The sequence below is a fragment of the Zonotrichia albicollis genome, chromosome 36 (genome assembly GCF_047830755.1).
Source record: "Zonotrichia albicollis isolate bZonAlb1 chromosome 36, bZonAlb1.hap1, whole genome shotgun sequence".
In the NCBI taxonomy this organism is placed as follows: Eukaryota; Metazoa; Chordata; class Aves; order Passeriformes; family Passerellidae; genus Zonotrichia; species Zonotrichia albicollis.
In genome coordinates, this window is record NC_133854.1 from 429,401 (window position 1) to 445,480 (window position 16,080).

General features: G+C 48.2%; 1 protein-coding gene across 1 annotated transcript; it reads right to left on the reverse strand.

Moving 5' to 3' along the window:
• Nucleotides 1-320: 320 nt before the first annotated feature.
• On the reverse strand, nucleotides 321-12,052 carry SENP3 (SUMO specific peptidase 3). Its single transcript, XM_074531507.1, has 11 exons — nucleotides 11,843-12,052; nucleotides 10,190-10,661; nucleotides 9,387-9,659; nucleotides 8,537-8,648; nucleotides 6,600-6,747; nucleotides 6,012-6,059; nucleotides 5,857-5,934; nucleotides 4,946-5,083; nucleotides 3,147-3,230; nucleotides 1,786-1,836; nucleotides 321-1,088 (listed from the first exon to the last, which is right to left on the reverse strand). Exons 1-11 carry the CDS (start codon nucleotides 12,035-12,037, stop codon nucleotides 978-980), a joined length of 1,710 nt encoding a protein of 569 aa, XP_074387608.1. The 5' UTR covers nucleotides 12,038-12,052; the 3' UTR covers nucleotides 321-977.
• Nucleotides 12,053-16,080: the final 4,028 nt, after the last annotated feature.

The following is a 16,080-nucleotide window of genomic DNA, read 5'->3' on the forward strand; positions in this document are numbered from 1 at the left end:
CGCCCAGAGTGGGCGCGACCCCCCCGGGACGGGCGCGGATGGAGCCAAATCCACCAAAAATGACTTAAAAATGGCACAAAATGACCCAAAATTGGCCCAAAAATGGCACAAAATGACCCAAAAATGGCCCTAAAATCGCCTACATGTGACCCCGAAAACCCCAAATCCCCCAAAATGCTGCAAAATCCCCTCAGAAATGACCCCAAATTGCCCCAAAATTGGCCCAGAAATGGCCCAAAATCCGCCCAAAATGACGTAAAAATGGCCCAAAATCCCCACATTGTCCTGAATCCCCCACGCAGAAAACGACTCCAAATTCCTTTTTTTGCCACCAAAAAAATTTTATTTTTGGGTGAACTTCGAAAGATTTTTTAGGGGTTTTTCGGGGATTTTTTGTTTTTGGGGATATTTGGATTTTTTTGAGGAGCATTTTCGGCGGAGGTTGAGGATTTTTTTCTGCTTTTTTTTAGGATTTATTTCCAGGAGTTTTTTAGGAACTTTTTTTTTGTATTTTCGGAATTTTTTGGGCTTTTTCAGGATCCAAACATTCCCAAATTTTTTTGACCCCCCCCAAGACCGCCAAAATCCACCCATTTCTAAAAATCCACCCATTCCCCAAAAAAATCCCAATTTCTTCCATTTTTCTTCCATTCCGAGTCCGTTTTCCGCAGTTTTCAGATTTTTGGATTTTTTTTAATTATTTTTATGGTTTTTTTTTTTTTATTTTATTTCGGATTTTTAGGGTCTGGAAAACCCCCAAAAAATCCCATTTTTTTCCATTTTTCCTCCCGTTTTTTCCCCAAAATATCCCATTTTTTCCATTTCTCCTGCCATTTGTGCTCCGAAATTCCCATTTTTTCCCGTTTTTCCTCCATTCTGCCGCCGTTTTTCGCAGGATTTTCGGATTTTCTTCGGGTTTTTTTTAATTTTTCCCGTTTTTGAGGCTCCGGGGTGCCCCAAATTGGGGTTTTTGGGGCTCAGAGCGCGAGCTGGCAGTGGCAGAGCTCCTTGTACATCAGGCGGCGCAGGTGCGGCATGTCCTGCTGCGTGAAGCTGAACGGGCGCCCCAGCGCCAGGAACTTGCAGTACTGGGGGGAAAAATTCACATTTTGGAGGAAAAATTCACATTTTGGGGAAAAAAGGGGGAAAAAAATCACATTTTGGGGGAAAAAATTCACATTTTGGGGGGAAAAATTGACATTTTGGGGGAAAAATATTCACATTTTGGGGGAAAATAGACAGAGAAAGGGTGGGGGGAAAAGAAGGGAAAAATAGGGGAGAAAAGGAGGGGGTTTGAGGGGAGAAATTAAATAAAAATTAGATTACATTTTAAAAAAATTTCCCCGAAAAATTCCCCCCAAAAACTTCAGAATTGTCCCCCAAAAATCCCCTCAAAAATTCAAGAATTCCTCTGAAAAAATTCCTCCAAAAAATCCCACCCAAATCCTCAAAAAATCCCTCTAAAAATCCCAGAAATTCCCCCCAAAAATCTCGGAATTCCGATCCAAATTCTTCCCAAGAAGTCCCCCCAAAAGTCCTCCCAAAATCCCCACAATTCACCCCAAATTCACCCAAGAATTCGCCACAAAATCTAAAAAATTCACCCCAAAAAACCCCAAAATCCCCCAGAAAATCCCTCAAATTTACCCAAAATCCTCTCCAAAAACTCCCCCCAAAAAACCCCAAATTCCCCTATAATAATCCCTAAAAAAACCCAAAATTCACCCTAAACCCCTAAATTCCCCAAAATATCCCCAAAAAATAAAAAACTCCCCAAATTCCCACCTGCAGCACGAAGGCGCCGCAGTCGCTGTCGTTGTTCTGCCGGGCGACGTTCTGGGGGAAAAAACCAAATTTTACAACTTTGGGATCATTTTAGGATTTTTAGGATTTTTTGGGGACTTTTAGGGATTTTTTGGGGGTTTTTGGAACAGATTTTTAGGGATTTTTGGGAGGTTTTTATGGCTTTATTCAGAGAATTTTTGGGGGGATTTTTGGGATTTTTTAGGGTTTTTTAAAGGTTTTTTTAGGGGAGTTTGGGGGGATTTTTTTGCTTTTTGGGGGGATTTTTTTGATATTTAAGAGGGGTTTTTTTAGAGGATTTTTTGGGGGATTTTTGGGAGGGAGCTGGGATGTTTTTGGGGACTTTTTGGGGTTTTTTTGAGATTTGTTTTTTTAGGCTTTCTTTAAGGGTTTTGTTGGGGGGGGATTTTTGAGGTTTCTTTTTGGGATTTCGGGGTTTTTTTTGAGGGATTTATTTTGGGAGATTTCTACAGGTTTTTAAAGAGGTTTTTTGGGGATTTTCAGGAATTTTTTTTAGGTTGTTCTTTTGGTTTTGGGGGGCTTTTTTTGGGATTGTTTTGGGGTTTTTAGGGTGGTTTTTTATTATTTTTTGGAGGGATTTTGAAGATTTTACTGGAAATTTTATGAAGGAGTTTTCGAGGGATTTTTTATGAATATCTTGAGCATTTTTTTGACAATTTTTAAGCACCAAAAATCCAAATTTTGGCTCATCTCAGGGCAAAGTTATGGGAATGTTTTTGTGGACTTTTGGGATTATTTTGGGTTTTTATTTCAAGGATTTTGGGGCAGACCAGGAAAGGATTTTGGCCCCATTCAGGGCAGATTTTTGGGGTGAATTTGGGGGATTTTTGGCCACATCAGGAGGGGATTTTGGCCCCATTCAGGGCGGATTTTGGGGGACATTTTTGTGAATCTTTGGGATAATTTTGGGAATTTTTGGGATATTTTTGGCGAGATTTTGGGGCACATCAGGAGGGGATTCTGGCCCCGTTCAGGGCGGATTTTTGGGGTGAATTTGGGGGATTTTGGGGCACACCAGGAGGGGATTCTGGCCCCGTTCAGAGTGGGTTTTGGGAAACATTTTTGTGAATTTTTGGGAATTTTTGGGATATTTTTGGGGGGATTTTGGGGCACATCAGGAGGGGATTCTGGCCCCGTTCAGGGCAGATTTTTGGGGTGAATTTGGGGGATTTTGGGGCACACCAGGAGGGGATTTTTGCCCTGTTCAGGGCGGATTTTTGGGGTGAATTTGGGGGATTTTGGGGCACATCAGGAGGGGATTCTGGCCCCATTCAGGGCAGATTTTTGGGGTGAATCTGGGCGGTTTCGGGGCTCCCGCTCACCATTTTGAAGGCTCCCCTCCAGCCCTCCCGGAAGTCCGGCCGCTCCTTCTTGTCGGCCTCGGCCTGCAGGTAGCGGCAGATGTGCTGGGGGCGGGGCCAAAGGGGGCGTGGTCAGACAGGGAGGGGCGTGGTCACACAGACCACACCCAGTACCCACCACGAGCCAAACCCCGCCCACAAAATGCAAACCACGCCCTCAAAATGGGAAGAAACCGCCTCAAAATGGGGAAGCCACACCCAGTAAACTGTGAAGCCACGCCTCCTACACCGGTAAGCCACGCCCACATCTGGGGCTGATTATCCTATTTTTTAACCCTCTCCATTTAAAACAAATCAAAATTTTACCAAAAAATTTGCAAGAGGTGTGGCTAAAATTAAACCCCACCCACTCTGATGTCAATCCCATGACCACGCCCAGTTTTCAGAGTGATTCCTCCTTTTTTAAACCCTTTCCATTCCAAAAATAATGAATTTTTTCCCAAAAACCCTCAGCAAGCAGGGATAAAGCCAAACCCCACCCCTCCAATTTTGATTCTGCTAAGCCACGCCCATTTCTTCAATGGCCACGCCCACATGGTATACCAAACCTCTTCCATTTAACCCTTCAAATCCCAAAAATAATCAAATTTTAACCAAAAATTACTAACAGGCGTGGCTTAAATTAAACCCCACCCACTCTAATTTCAATCCCTGGCCACGCCCCCTTTCTCGCTGACCACGCCCACTTTCCAGAGTGATTCCCTCTTTTTTTAATCTTTTAAATCCCAAAAATATTCAAATTTTAACCAAAAATGACAAAGAGGTGGGGCTAAAAGCAAACCCCACCCACTCTAATTTCACTCCCAGACCACACCCCTTTTCCGATGACCACGCCCACTTTTAGGAGTGATTTCCCCCCCTTTTATTAACCCTTTTCATTCCAAAAACTACAAAATTTTCCTCAAAAGCCCCCAACAAGCGGGGCTAAAAGCAAACCCCACCCACTCTGATGTCAATCCCACTACCACGCCCACTTTTCCGATGACCACGCCCACTTTTCAGTGTGATTCTTCCTTTTTTTACCTTTTTAAATCCCAAAGATATTCAAATTTTAACCAAAAATGACTGAGAGGTGCGGCTAAAAGCAAACCCCACCCACTCTAATGTCACTCCGAGACCACGCCCCCTTTCCAGATGACCACGCCCACTTTTTAGCGTGATTCTTCCTTTTTTTACCTTTTTAAATCCCAAAAACGTTCAAATTTTAACCAAAAATGACAAAGAGGTGTGGCTGAAAGCAAACCCCACCCACTTTGATGTCACTCCCAGACCACACCCCTTTTCCGATGACCACGCCCACTTTTAGGAGTGATTTCCCCCCGTTTTTTTAACCCTTTTCATTCCAAAAACTATAAAATTTTCCTCAAAAGCCCCCAACAAGCGGGGCTAAAAGCAAACCCCACCCACTCTGATGTCAATCCCACCACCACGCCCACTTTTCCGATGACCACGCCCACTTTTCAGCGTGATTCTTCCTTTTTTTACCTTTTTAAATCCCAAAAATATCCAAATTTTAACCAAAAATCACTAAGAGGCGCGGCTAAAAGCAAACCCCACCCACTCTAATGTCACTCCCAGACCACGCCCCCTTTTCCGATGACCACGCCCACTTTCCAGAGCAATTCTCCCTTTTTTTAACCTTTTAAATCCCAAAAATATTCAAATTTTAACCAAAAATTACTAAGAGGTGTGGCTAAAAGCAAACCCCACCCACTCTGAGGTCACTCCCAGGCCCCGCCCCCCCCGCAGGCCCCGCCCACCTTGGGGCAGCGGCGGTTGAGCGTGCGCTGCGAGTCGAAGTAGGTGATGGTTCTGCGCGCCACGTCCACGGCCACCAGCGACCAGTGCACCTCCAGGTGGATGGGGATCAGCAGCAGCTCCTTGCCGAAAATGTCCACCTGCAGGGGGCGGGGCCAGGCTGGGACACGCCCACAAACGGACACGCCCACCCGGGGAAAATTCGTGGCGGGAATGGGCGGGGTTTGGGCGGTGGGAGGGGTTAAATTGGGGGTATGGTTGGAGTTTAAATGGGATGTGGGTGTGGTTAATCCAGCCTGGGGGGCGGGGCCACGGCTGGGACACGCCCATCAATGGGTACGCCCACACACCAAAAAATCCCAGTAGAAATGGGCGGGGTTTAATGGGGGAAATGGGTGGAGTTTGAGATGTAGGCGTGGTTACATCTGTCAGGGGGTGGGGTTACACCTGGGACACACCCACCTCTCCAAGCCCAGCCCATTCAATTAAGCCCCACCCCTCACCTTCTTGGTCCAGCCCTGTTTCTAAAACCACACCCACACCTGACCACACCCACAATTATTCGTTACCATGCCAGGCCACACCCTCCCTAGCCCCACCCACACCAGACCACACCCACTCAAGCCCCGCCCAGCCCTTTGGCCCCGCCCTCACGTTCTTTGTCCAGCGCTGCCCACAAAACCACACCCACAGATATTCATAAATACACTTGGCCCCGCCCACAGCCAGGCTCCACCCCCCTAAGTCCCGCCCACCCCTTTAGCCCCGCCCAGCCCTTTGGCCCCGCCCTCACGTTCTTGGTCCAGCGCTGCCTCTATAGCCCCACCCACAGATATGAATAAGTACACCAGGCCACGCCCACACCCGGACACACCCACTCAAGCCCCGCCCAGCCCTTTAGCCCCGCCCTCACGTTCTTGGTCCAGCGCTGCACGCCCTCGTAGCCGCGCGTGCGCAGTTTGTCGTAGAAAAAGGAGTTGAAGAAATGCACCTGCCGGGGGGGCGGGGCTCAGCTGGGACACGCCCACAATGCCTGGGACACGCCCACCTGAGGCCACGCCCCCTCACCTTGTCGGGCACGGCGTCCATGACGAGGTCCCCGTACATGTTCATGACCTGGGGGGCAGAAATATCAATGGGGAGGGGTCTAAAAATGCCAAAATTCCACCCAAAAAATCACCCAAAAATCTGTAAAAAAATCTGCAAAGAGTTCCCGAAAAAGGTACCCAAAATTCCCCAGAAAAATTCCCAAAAATCCTTTAAAAACCTCAAAAGATTCCAAAAAAAATCCCCTCAAAAACCACTAAAATTCTCCAAAAATTCCCCATAAATTACCAAGAAATTCCCAAAAATTTCCAAATATTTCCCAAAAAATTAGAAAAAAAATCCCCAAAAAATTCCCCCTAAAATTCTCTAAAATTATCTTTAAAGTTTTATCAAAAAATCCCAAAAATTCTCCAAGAATCCCCAAAAGATTTTCCAAAAATTCCCCAAAAACCCTCAAAAATTCACCTAAAAATTCCCAAAAAAAACCCCAAAAACTCCCCAAAAAACTAGAAAAAAAATCCTAAAAAATCACCAAAAAATCCCAAAAATTCACCGAAAATTCCCGAAAATTGCTGAATTTTCCCAAAGCCGCCGTTTTTCTCCCCAGACCTGGTCGTTGAGCCAGTTGGGGCCGTAGAGCGTCTGCAGGTCGTCCATGGTGAGCACGTGGCGCTTGTAGCTGACGCGGAACCCGCGGAGCAGCGCGTTCCCGGGGAGCCGCTGGTACGACTGCAGGAGCTGCTGCACCGAGCCTCTTCTAAAATAAATAAAAATAAATAAAATAAATATAAAACTATCCTAAATGTGCCCCAAAATATCCCAAAAATCCCTGGGAGCAGCGCGTTCCCGGGGAGCCGCTGGTACGACTGCAAAAGCTGCTGCACCGAGCCTCTTCTAAAATAAATAAAAATATATAAAATAAATATAAAACTATCCTAAATGTGCCCCAAAATATCCCAAAAATCCCTGGGAGCAGCGCGTTCCCGGGGAGCCGCTGGTACGACTGCAGCAGCCGCTGCACCGAGCCCCTCCTGGGACACAAAAATACAGAAAATTAATTACTAAAATGCCCCAAATATACCCAAAAAAATTCACGGAAAACCCTCCAAAAAATCCCCACAAAAATCCCAAAAATTCCTGAAAAAAAATCGCACCAAAATTCAAAATATCCCCCCCAAAAATTCCCCCAAAATCCCTGGGAGCAGCTGGTACAACTGCAGGAGCTGCTGCACCGAGCCCCTTCTAAAATAAATAAGAATATATAAAATAAATATAAAAATATCCTAAATGTGCCCCAAAATATCCCAAAAATCCCTGGGAGCAGCGCGTTCCCCGGGAGCCGCTGGTACGACTGCAGCAGCTGCTGCACCGAGCCCCTTCTAAAATAAATAAAAATATATAAAATAAATATAAAACTATCCTAAATGTGCCCCAAAATATCCCAAAAATCCCTGGGAGCAGCGCGTTCCCCGGGAGCCGCTGGTACGACTGCAAAAGCTGCTGCACCGAGCCCCTCCTGGGACACAAAAATATAGAAAATTAATTATTAAAATACCCCAAATATACCCAAAAAACTAACGGAAAATCCTCAAAAAAATCCCCACAAAAATCCCAAAAATCCCTGAAAAAAATCGCACCAAAATTCAAAATATCCCCCCCAAAATTCCCGGGAGCCGCTGGTACGACTGCAGCAGCTGCTGCACCGAGCCCCTCCTGCAACAAAAAATTAATAAATGAATCTAAAAAATATCCAATAAAAAATTCCCAATATTCCGTAAAAAAAAAACCCCGTCAAAATGTCCCAAATATCACCCAAAAAACCCCCAAAATTCCCATGAAAAACCCAAGAAAATCCCAAAAACGCTCTCAAAAATATCCAAAGTTAAGAGAAGTAATCCCTAAAATATCCCCCCCAAAATACCCAAAATATAAAGCAAGCACATCTCCCAAAATCCACCCAAAATCCCAAAAGTTCCCCCAAAAATACACCAAAAAATCTTACAAAAATCCAATGAAAATATGCCTGAGAAATCCCCCCAAAAATCTCCCAAATAACCCCAAAAAATCCCTCCAAAATGCCCCAAAAAATACCAAAAAATCCTCCAAAAATGTTCTAAAAATCCCAAAAAAATTCCTAATAAACCTTTAAAAAATCCCCCAAAATCCCACCAAAAAAAAAATCCCAAAAACACCTCAAAAATCCCCAAAAAATCCCCCAAAAAATCCCACCAAAAACCCTCAAAAATCCCGCACAAAACCCTCTGCAAAAATTTGCAAAAATTCCCCCCAAAAATCCCTTAAAAATCTCCCAAAAAATTCCCCCCAAAATCTCCAAAACTTTCTGAAGTCCCTAAAAAATCCCAAACTCCCTCCAAAAACCTCTAAAAATGAAATAATAATCCCTGAAAAAATTTTTAAAATATCCAAAAAAAGAAAAAAAATCTAAAAAAATCCCTGATATTCCCCCCAAAAATTCCCGAAAAATCTGCAAAAATTCCTGAAACTCCAAAAACGCCCCAAAGTGCCCCAAAATTGTGGGCAGGCACCTCTGGGGGGTGCTGAACTCCTGCTGGAAAATGTCCTCGAGCTTCTCCACCACCTCGTCGGCGCTGACGGGGATCAGGCTCCCGTACGCCTGCAGGAACTCGTCCAGGATGCCTGAAAACGGCAAAAATACAAAATTCCACCCCAAATTCAGAATTCTCACACACAAAATCGGGGAAATTCTGACAAAAATCAGCAAAATTCCCGTGAAATTGTGCCTAAAATCAGCGGAATTCTACACAAAATCCACCCGAATCCTCCAAACCGACCTCGAATCTGGGAAATTAAAGGAAAAACCGGCCAAAATATCCAACCTACACCCAAAAGCTGCAAAGTTCTGCCTAAACCCAGCAAAATTCCGCCTAAAATTCCCCAAATACGCCCAAAATCCGGGAAATTTAAAACAACACCCAGCCAACATCCAAGATCGGAGGAATTCTGACTAAAATCAGCAAAGATCCCCAAAATTCCACCTGAAATGCACCAAAATGGGGGAATTCACCCAACATCCCTTCATGTCTGCCCAAATCCCAACATTTCACCCAAAACCCCAACATTTTACCCAAAACCGGACGAATTTGACCCAAAAATCCCAAAACTTCTCCCCAAATTTCGGTCCCCAGTGACGTCATCACCTCAACACCCTTTCTTGATGACGTCACCACCCCAAAGCCCCCTCCCTGATGATGTCACAATCTCGAATGTGATGTCACCACACCAAATTGGCCTATCGGATGATGTCATCACCCACACCCAAAGCCCCGCCCCCAATGGCACCAAGCCCCACCCACAAGGTCACCAGACATTCCCCACTATGACGTCACATATGACGTCACCGATGACATCACTCACTCTGCACGCAGGTCACGTGCTCCTCCCTCAGGGGGGGGCTGGGCTGCTGAGGGGGCGGGGCTCTCGCCGGAGGGGGCGTGGCCGATGAAACAGGAGGGGCCTGGCCTTGCCCGGCCAGGAGTGGGCGTGTCCCCGGCTCGGCCACGCCCCCTCCGGTGACGTTGCTGATCAGGATGGGGCCCTGGGCAGGGGGAGGGGCACGGAGGGGGGAGGGGCAGCCCGGAAGAGGCCCCGCCCCTGCCCCTCCCCCTCCCAGCCCGTTCATGAGGGGACCTGGAACAGAACCGGGGGGGGAGGGGCATGAGAGACACAAAATGGGGAAGTTTCACCTCAAAATTGGGAATTTCACACCTCAAAATCCTCTCCCACAAGCAGCAGCTTAAACCACACCTACTTTTAGTTAAGCCCCTCCCCCAATTTTGCGACCCCGCCTCCTAAAATTTTGGCCCTTCCCCATTTTTAGCACCTCCCAATAGAGCCCTCGTACACATCTTAAGCCCCTCCCCCACTCTAAGCCCCTCCCCCAACCCCCCTTTCCCCACTTTAGGCCCCTCCCCCACCCTGTTTTGGCCCCTCCCCCATTAAGCCCCTCCTGTATTCTAAACCCCTCCCGTTTTTAAACCCCTCCCCCATAATTTTGGCCCCTCCCCAATTCCAAGCCCCTCCCAAACCTGAGACCCCACGCCCATTCCAAGCCCCTCCCTCCACTATAAGCTCCTCCCCCAATCTCTCCCCCCACCCCTTGTTTTTGCCCGACCCCCTCCAAGCACCTCCCCCCTTTAGGCCCCGCCCCCTTTCCTCACCTTCCCCGTCCCCTCCCCCCGCGCTGTCGGGGTGGGGGAAGGGCAGCACCGCGGGGGGCAGGGGGGGGAGGGGCGGCGACCCCGCCCCCATTTCCGGCTGCTGCTGCGGGGGGAGGGGCTCGAAGCCATCGGGAGGGGGAGGGGCGGGCTGGGGGTGGAGCCTGTTCCCGCGAGGCGTGGGCGGGGCTTTCCTCAGACCCCGCCCACCGCGCTTAGGCCCCGCCCAGAGCCCGCCCCTCGCCAGGAGCAGCCGCAGCAGCCGCAGCGCCCGGAAACGGCGCCGGGGGGCGGCCCTGCGGCACCGGAACCGGAAACGGCCCTGAGAGACAGGCCCCGCCCCCACAGCCTGCCCCGGCCCCGCCCCCTCCCAGCGGGAGCGCGGGAAAGCGGCGGGGGGGGAGGGAGAGGGGGAGGGACGGGGGGCGGGGCCTCCTCCCGCGGAGTGAGGGCGGGGCGGGGCTTCCTTCATGGGCTGGGGGAAAGGGGCGGGGCCAAAAGGGAGGGGAGGAGCCAACACAGAGAGGCGGGAGGGGCGAACACAGAGGGGGAGGGGCCAACAGAGAGAGGGGGAGGGGTAAAAGAAGGAGGGAGAGGAGAGAGACAAAATTGAATTAATGGAACAAAATATAAAATGGAACAAATTCGGCAAAAATTCACCCCAAAAAATCAACGAAAATTCCCACAAAATTCACCAGAAATTCACTGAAAATTAACCCAAAATTCACCCGAAATTCCTCTAAAATTCAACAAACATTCACACAAAAATTTACCCAAAATTCCCCCAAATTTCACAAAAAAGTCACTGAAAAATAACCCAAAATTCATCAGAAAATTCACAGAAAATTCAGCAAAAAATCACCAAAAATTGCTCCAAAATTCAGCTAAAGTTCACAAAAAATTCCCCCAAAGCTCACAGAAAATTATCCCAAAATTGTCCCGGAGTTCTCCCAAAATTTTCCCCCGAATTTCCAAAATATTCTCAATAAACCCCCACTAAACGTCCCATAAAAAGCCTCACATCCCCCCATATTTGCCCAAATCCCAGTTATTTCCCCCAAATTTTGCAATAAGAAACCAAAATCCCCGAAATTTTCCACAAACTTCCCCCAAAATGCTCAATAAAAGTCGAAAATTTCCAAAACCTCCCCAAATCCCCAGAAATTCCCAAAAAAGTTTAATGAAAAACCAAAATCCCCTAAAATTCACCACAAATTGCCCCAAATTCCCAGAAATTCCTCCAAAAATTCCAAACAAAACCCCAAATTTCCCCAAAATTCCCCCAAAACATTTCACTAAAACCCAAAAATCCATCCTAATTTACCCAAAAAACTGAGAATTCCCCCACACGCCAAAGATCTCCCCTCGAAAATCCCAATGAAACCCCAAATTCCCCCAAGGATTCGTAAATTCACCCTAAAACTCCCAAGAAAATTCAAAAATTCTTGCAAAATTTGCCAAAATACCCAAAAATTCCCAAAAAAATTCTCCCCCAATTCCCCCCTCCCCCCCTTTCTCCCTGCCCTCTTCTCCCCCCCTCGGCCCCCCACGCCCCTCCCCACCCCAGCTCCTCCCCCTTGGGGCATTTTTGGGTTATTTTGGGGAATTTTGGGGCATTTTTGGGATTTTTTTGTCATTTTTGGGCTCCGCGCTCACCCCGGGCCGGCCTCGCTCCCCGCCGGCGCTGGGCGATGACGTCATCAGGAAGCGCCGAGAGGAGTCTGTCTCTTTGGACCAATCGCCATCACCGATTTCGGACACACCCCTCCTTAAACCGCGCCCCCGCCTCTTTTCTCGTTTATCGCTTTGCGCCTGCGCGGTCGCCATGGGAACGGCGAGCGCGCGGGGCATCGTGGGAAAACGCCGCCATTTTAGCGCCGATAATTTTCGAATTTTTATCGATATTTGGATCCGAAAATTCCCGAATTTCTCCCGAATTAAAGCACCCAGAATGTTTCAGATTGTCTGCGATTCTCCGCAAGGGAAATCCTTCTTTTTTTCGCATTTAACAGCGTCAAAAACGCCGAGATAAATCTTCCTTTAAGGCGCGGAGGTTCATGGGATTTAATCCCCATAAAATTCGGGAGGATTACGGGATTATTCCCCCCTGAACACGCGGAGGATTCCGTGATTTATCCCCCCAAAAATTCGCAAAGGATTCTGGGATTTATCCCTCCTACACGCGCAGTGTATTCTGGGATTTATTCCCCCTAAACGCGCGGAGGGTTCTGGGATTTATTCCCCTTGAACGCGCGGAGGATTCTGGGATTTATCCCCCCAAAAATTCGCAAAGGATTCTGGGATTTATCCCCGTAAACGCGCAGTGTGTTCTGGGATTTATTCCCCCTAAACGCGCGGAGGGTTCTGGGATTTATCCCCCCTAAAATTCGCAAAGGATTCTGGGATTTATCCCCCCTAAACGCGCAGTGTATTCTGGGATTTATTCCCCCTAAACGCGCGGAGGGTTCTGGGATTTATCCCCCCAAAAATTCGCAAAGGATTCTGGGATTTATCCCCCGTAAACGCGCAGTGTATTCTGGGATTTATCCCCCGTAAACGCGCGGAGGGTTCTGGGATTTATTCCCCCTAAACGCGCGGAGGGTTCTGGGATTTATCCCCCCAAAAATTCGCAAAGGATTCTGGGATTTATCCCCCGTAAACGCGCAGTGTATTCTGGGATTTATTCCCCCTAAACGCGCGGAGGGTTCTGGGATTTATTCCCCCTAAACGCGCGGAGGATTCTGGGATTTATCCCCCCAAAAATTCGCAAAGGATTCTGGGATTTATCCCCCCTAAACGCGCAGTGTGTTCTGGGATTTATTCCCCCTAAACGCGCGGAGGGTTCTGGGATTTATCCCCCCAAAAATTCGCAAAGGATTCTGGGATTTATCCCCCCTAAACGCGCAGTGTATTCTGGGATTTATTCCCCCTAAACGCGCGGAGGATTCTGGGATTTATCCCCCCAAAAATTCGCAAAGGATTCTGGGATTTATCCCCCCTAAACGCGCAGTGTGTTCTGGGATTTATTCCCCCTAAACGCGCGGAGGATTCTGGGATTTATCCCCCGAAAAATTCGCAAAGGATTCTGGGATTTATCCCCCCTAAACGCGCAGTGTATTCTGGGATTTATTCCCCCTAAACGCGCGGAGGGTTCTGGGATTTATCCCCCCAAAAATTCGCAAAGGATTCTGGGATTTATCCCCCATAAACGCGCAGTGTATTCTGGGATTTATCCCCCGTAAACGCGCGGAGGGTTCTGGGATTTATTCCCCCTAAACGCGCGGAGGGTTCTGGGATTTATCTCCCCAAAAATTCGCAAAGGATTCTGGGATTTATCCCCCCTAAACGCGCAGTGTATTCTGGGATTTATTCCCCCTAAACGCGCGGAGGGTTCTGGGATTTATTCCCCCTAAACGCGCGGAGGATTCTGGGATTTATCCCCCAAAAATTCGCAAAGGATTCTGGGATTTATCCCCCGTAAACGCGCAGTGTATTCTGGGATTTATTCCCCCTAAACGCGCGGAGGGTTCTGGGATTTATTCCCCCTAAACGCGCGGAGGATTCTGGGATTTATCCCCCCAAAAATTCGCAAAGGATTCTGGGATTTATCCCCCCTAAACGCGCAGTGTATTCTGGGATTTATTCCCCCTAAACGCGCGGAGGGTTCTGGGATTTATCCCCCCAAAAATTCGCAAAGGATTCTGGGATTTATCCCCCATAAACGCGCAGTGTATTCTGGGATTTATCCCCAGTAAACGCGCGGAGGGTTCTGGGATTTATTCCCCCTAAACGCGCGGAGGATTCTGGGATTTATCCCCCAAAAATTCGCAAAGGATTCTGGGATTTATCCCCCGTAAACGCGCAGTGTATTCTGGGATTTATTCCCCCTAAACGCGCGGAGGGTTCTGGGATTTATTCCCCCTAAACGCGCGGAGGATTCTGGGATTTATCCCCCCAAAAATTCGCAAAGGATTCTGGGATTTATCCCCCCTAAACGCGCAGTGTGTTCTGGGATTTATTCCCCCTAAACGCGCGGAGGGTTCTGGGATTTATCCCCCCTTAAATTCGCAAAGGATTCTGGGATTTATCCCCCCTAAACGCGCAGTGTATTCTGGGATTTATTCCCCCTAAACGCGCGGAGGGTTCTGGGATTTATCCCCCCAAAAATTCGCAAAGGATTCTGGGATTTATCCCCCGTAAACGCGCAGTGTATTCTGGGATTTATTCCCCCTAAACGCGCGGAGGATTCTGGGATTTATCCCCCCAAAAATTCGCAAAGGATTCTGGGATTTATCCCCCCTAAACGCGCAGTGTGTTCTGGGATTTATTCCCCCTAAACGCGCGGAGGATTCTGGGATTTATTCCCCCTAAACGCGCGGAGGGTTCTGGGATTTATCCCCCCAAAAATTCGCAAAGGATTCTGGGATTTATCACCCATAAACGCGCAGTGTATTCTGGGATTTATCCCCCGTAAACGCGCGGAGGGTTCTGGGATTTATTCCCCCTAAACGCGCGGAGGGTTCTGGGATTTATCCCCCCAAAAATTCGCAAAGGATTCTGGGATTTATCCCCCCTAAACGCGCAGTGTATTCTGGGATTTATTCCCCCTAAACGCGCGGAGGGTTCTGGGATTTATCCCCCGAAAAATTCGCAAAGGATTCTGGGATTTATCCCCCGTAAACGCGCAGTGTATTCTGGGATTTATCCCCCCTAAACGCGCAGTGTGTTCTGGGATTTATTCCCCCTAAACGCGCGGAGGATTCTGGGATTTATCCCCCCAAAAATTCGCAAAGGATTCTGGGATTTATCCCCCGTAAACGCGCAGTGTATTCTGGGATTTATTCCCCCTAAACGCGCGGAGGGTTCTGGGATTTATTCCCCCTAAACGCGCGGAGGATTCTGGGATTTATCCCCCCAAAAATTCGCAAAGGATTCTGGGATTTATCCCCCCTAAACGCGCAGTGTGTTCTGGGATTTATTCCCCCTAAACGCGCGGAGGGTTCTGGGATTTATCCCCCCAAAAATTCGCAAAGGATTCTGGGATTTATCCCCCGTAAACGCGCAGTGTATTCTGGGATTTATTCCCCCTAAACGCGCGGAGGATTCTGGGATTTATCCCCCCAAAAATTCGCAAAGGATTCTGGGATTTATCCCCCCTAAACGCGCAGTGTGTTCTGGGATTTATTCCCCCTAAACGCGCGGAGGGTTCTGGGATTTATCCCCCCTAAAATTCGCAAAGGATTCTGGGATTTATCCCCCCTAAACGCGCAGTGTATTCTGGGATTTATTCCCCCTAAACGCGCGGAGGGTTCTGGGATTTATCCCCCCAAAAATTCGCAAAGGATTCTGGGATTTATCCCCCGTAAACGCGCAGTGTATTCTGGGATTTATCCCCCGTAAACGCGCGGAGGGTTCTGGGATTTATTCCCCCTAAACGCGCGGAGGATTCTGGGATTTATCCCCCCAAAAATTCGCAAAGGATTCTGGGATTTATCCCCCGTAAACGCGCAGTGTATTCTGGGATTTATTCCCCCTAAACGCGCGGAGGGTTCTGGGATTTATTCCCCCTAAACGCGCGGAGGATTCTGGGATTTATCCCCCCAAAAATTCGCAAAGGATTCTGGGATTTATCCCCCTAAACGCGCAGTGTGTTCTGGGATTTATTCCCCCTAAACGCGCGGAGGGTTCTGGGATTTATTCCCCCTAAACGCGCGGAGGATTCTGGGATTTATCCCCCCAAAAATTCGCAAAGGATTCTGGGATTTATCCCCCCTAAACGCGCAGTGTGTTCTGGGATTTATTCCCCCTAAACGCGCGGAGGATTCTGGGATTTATCCCCCGAAAAATTCGCAAAGGATTCTGGGATTTATCCCCCCTAAACGCGCAGTGTATTC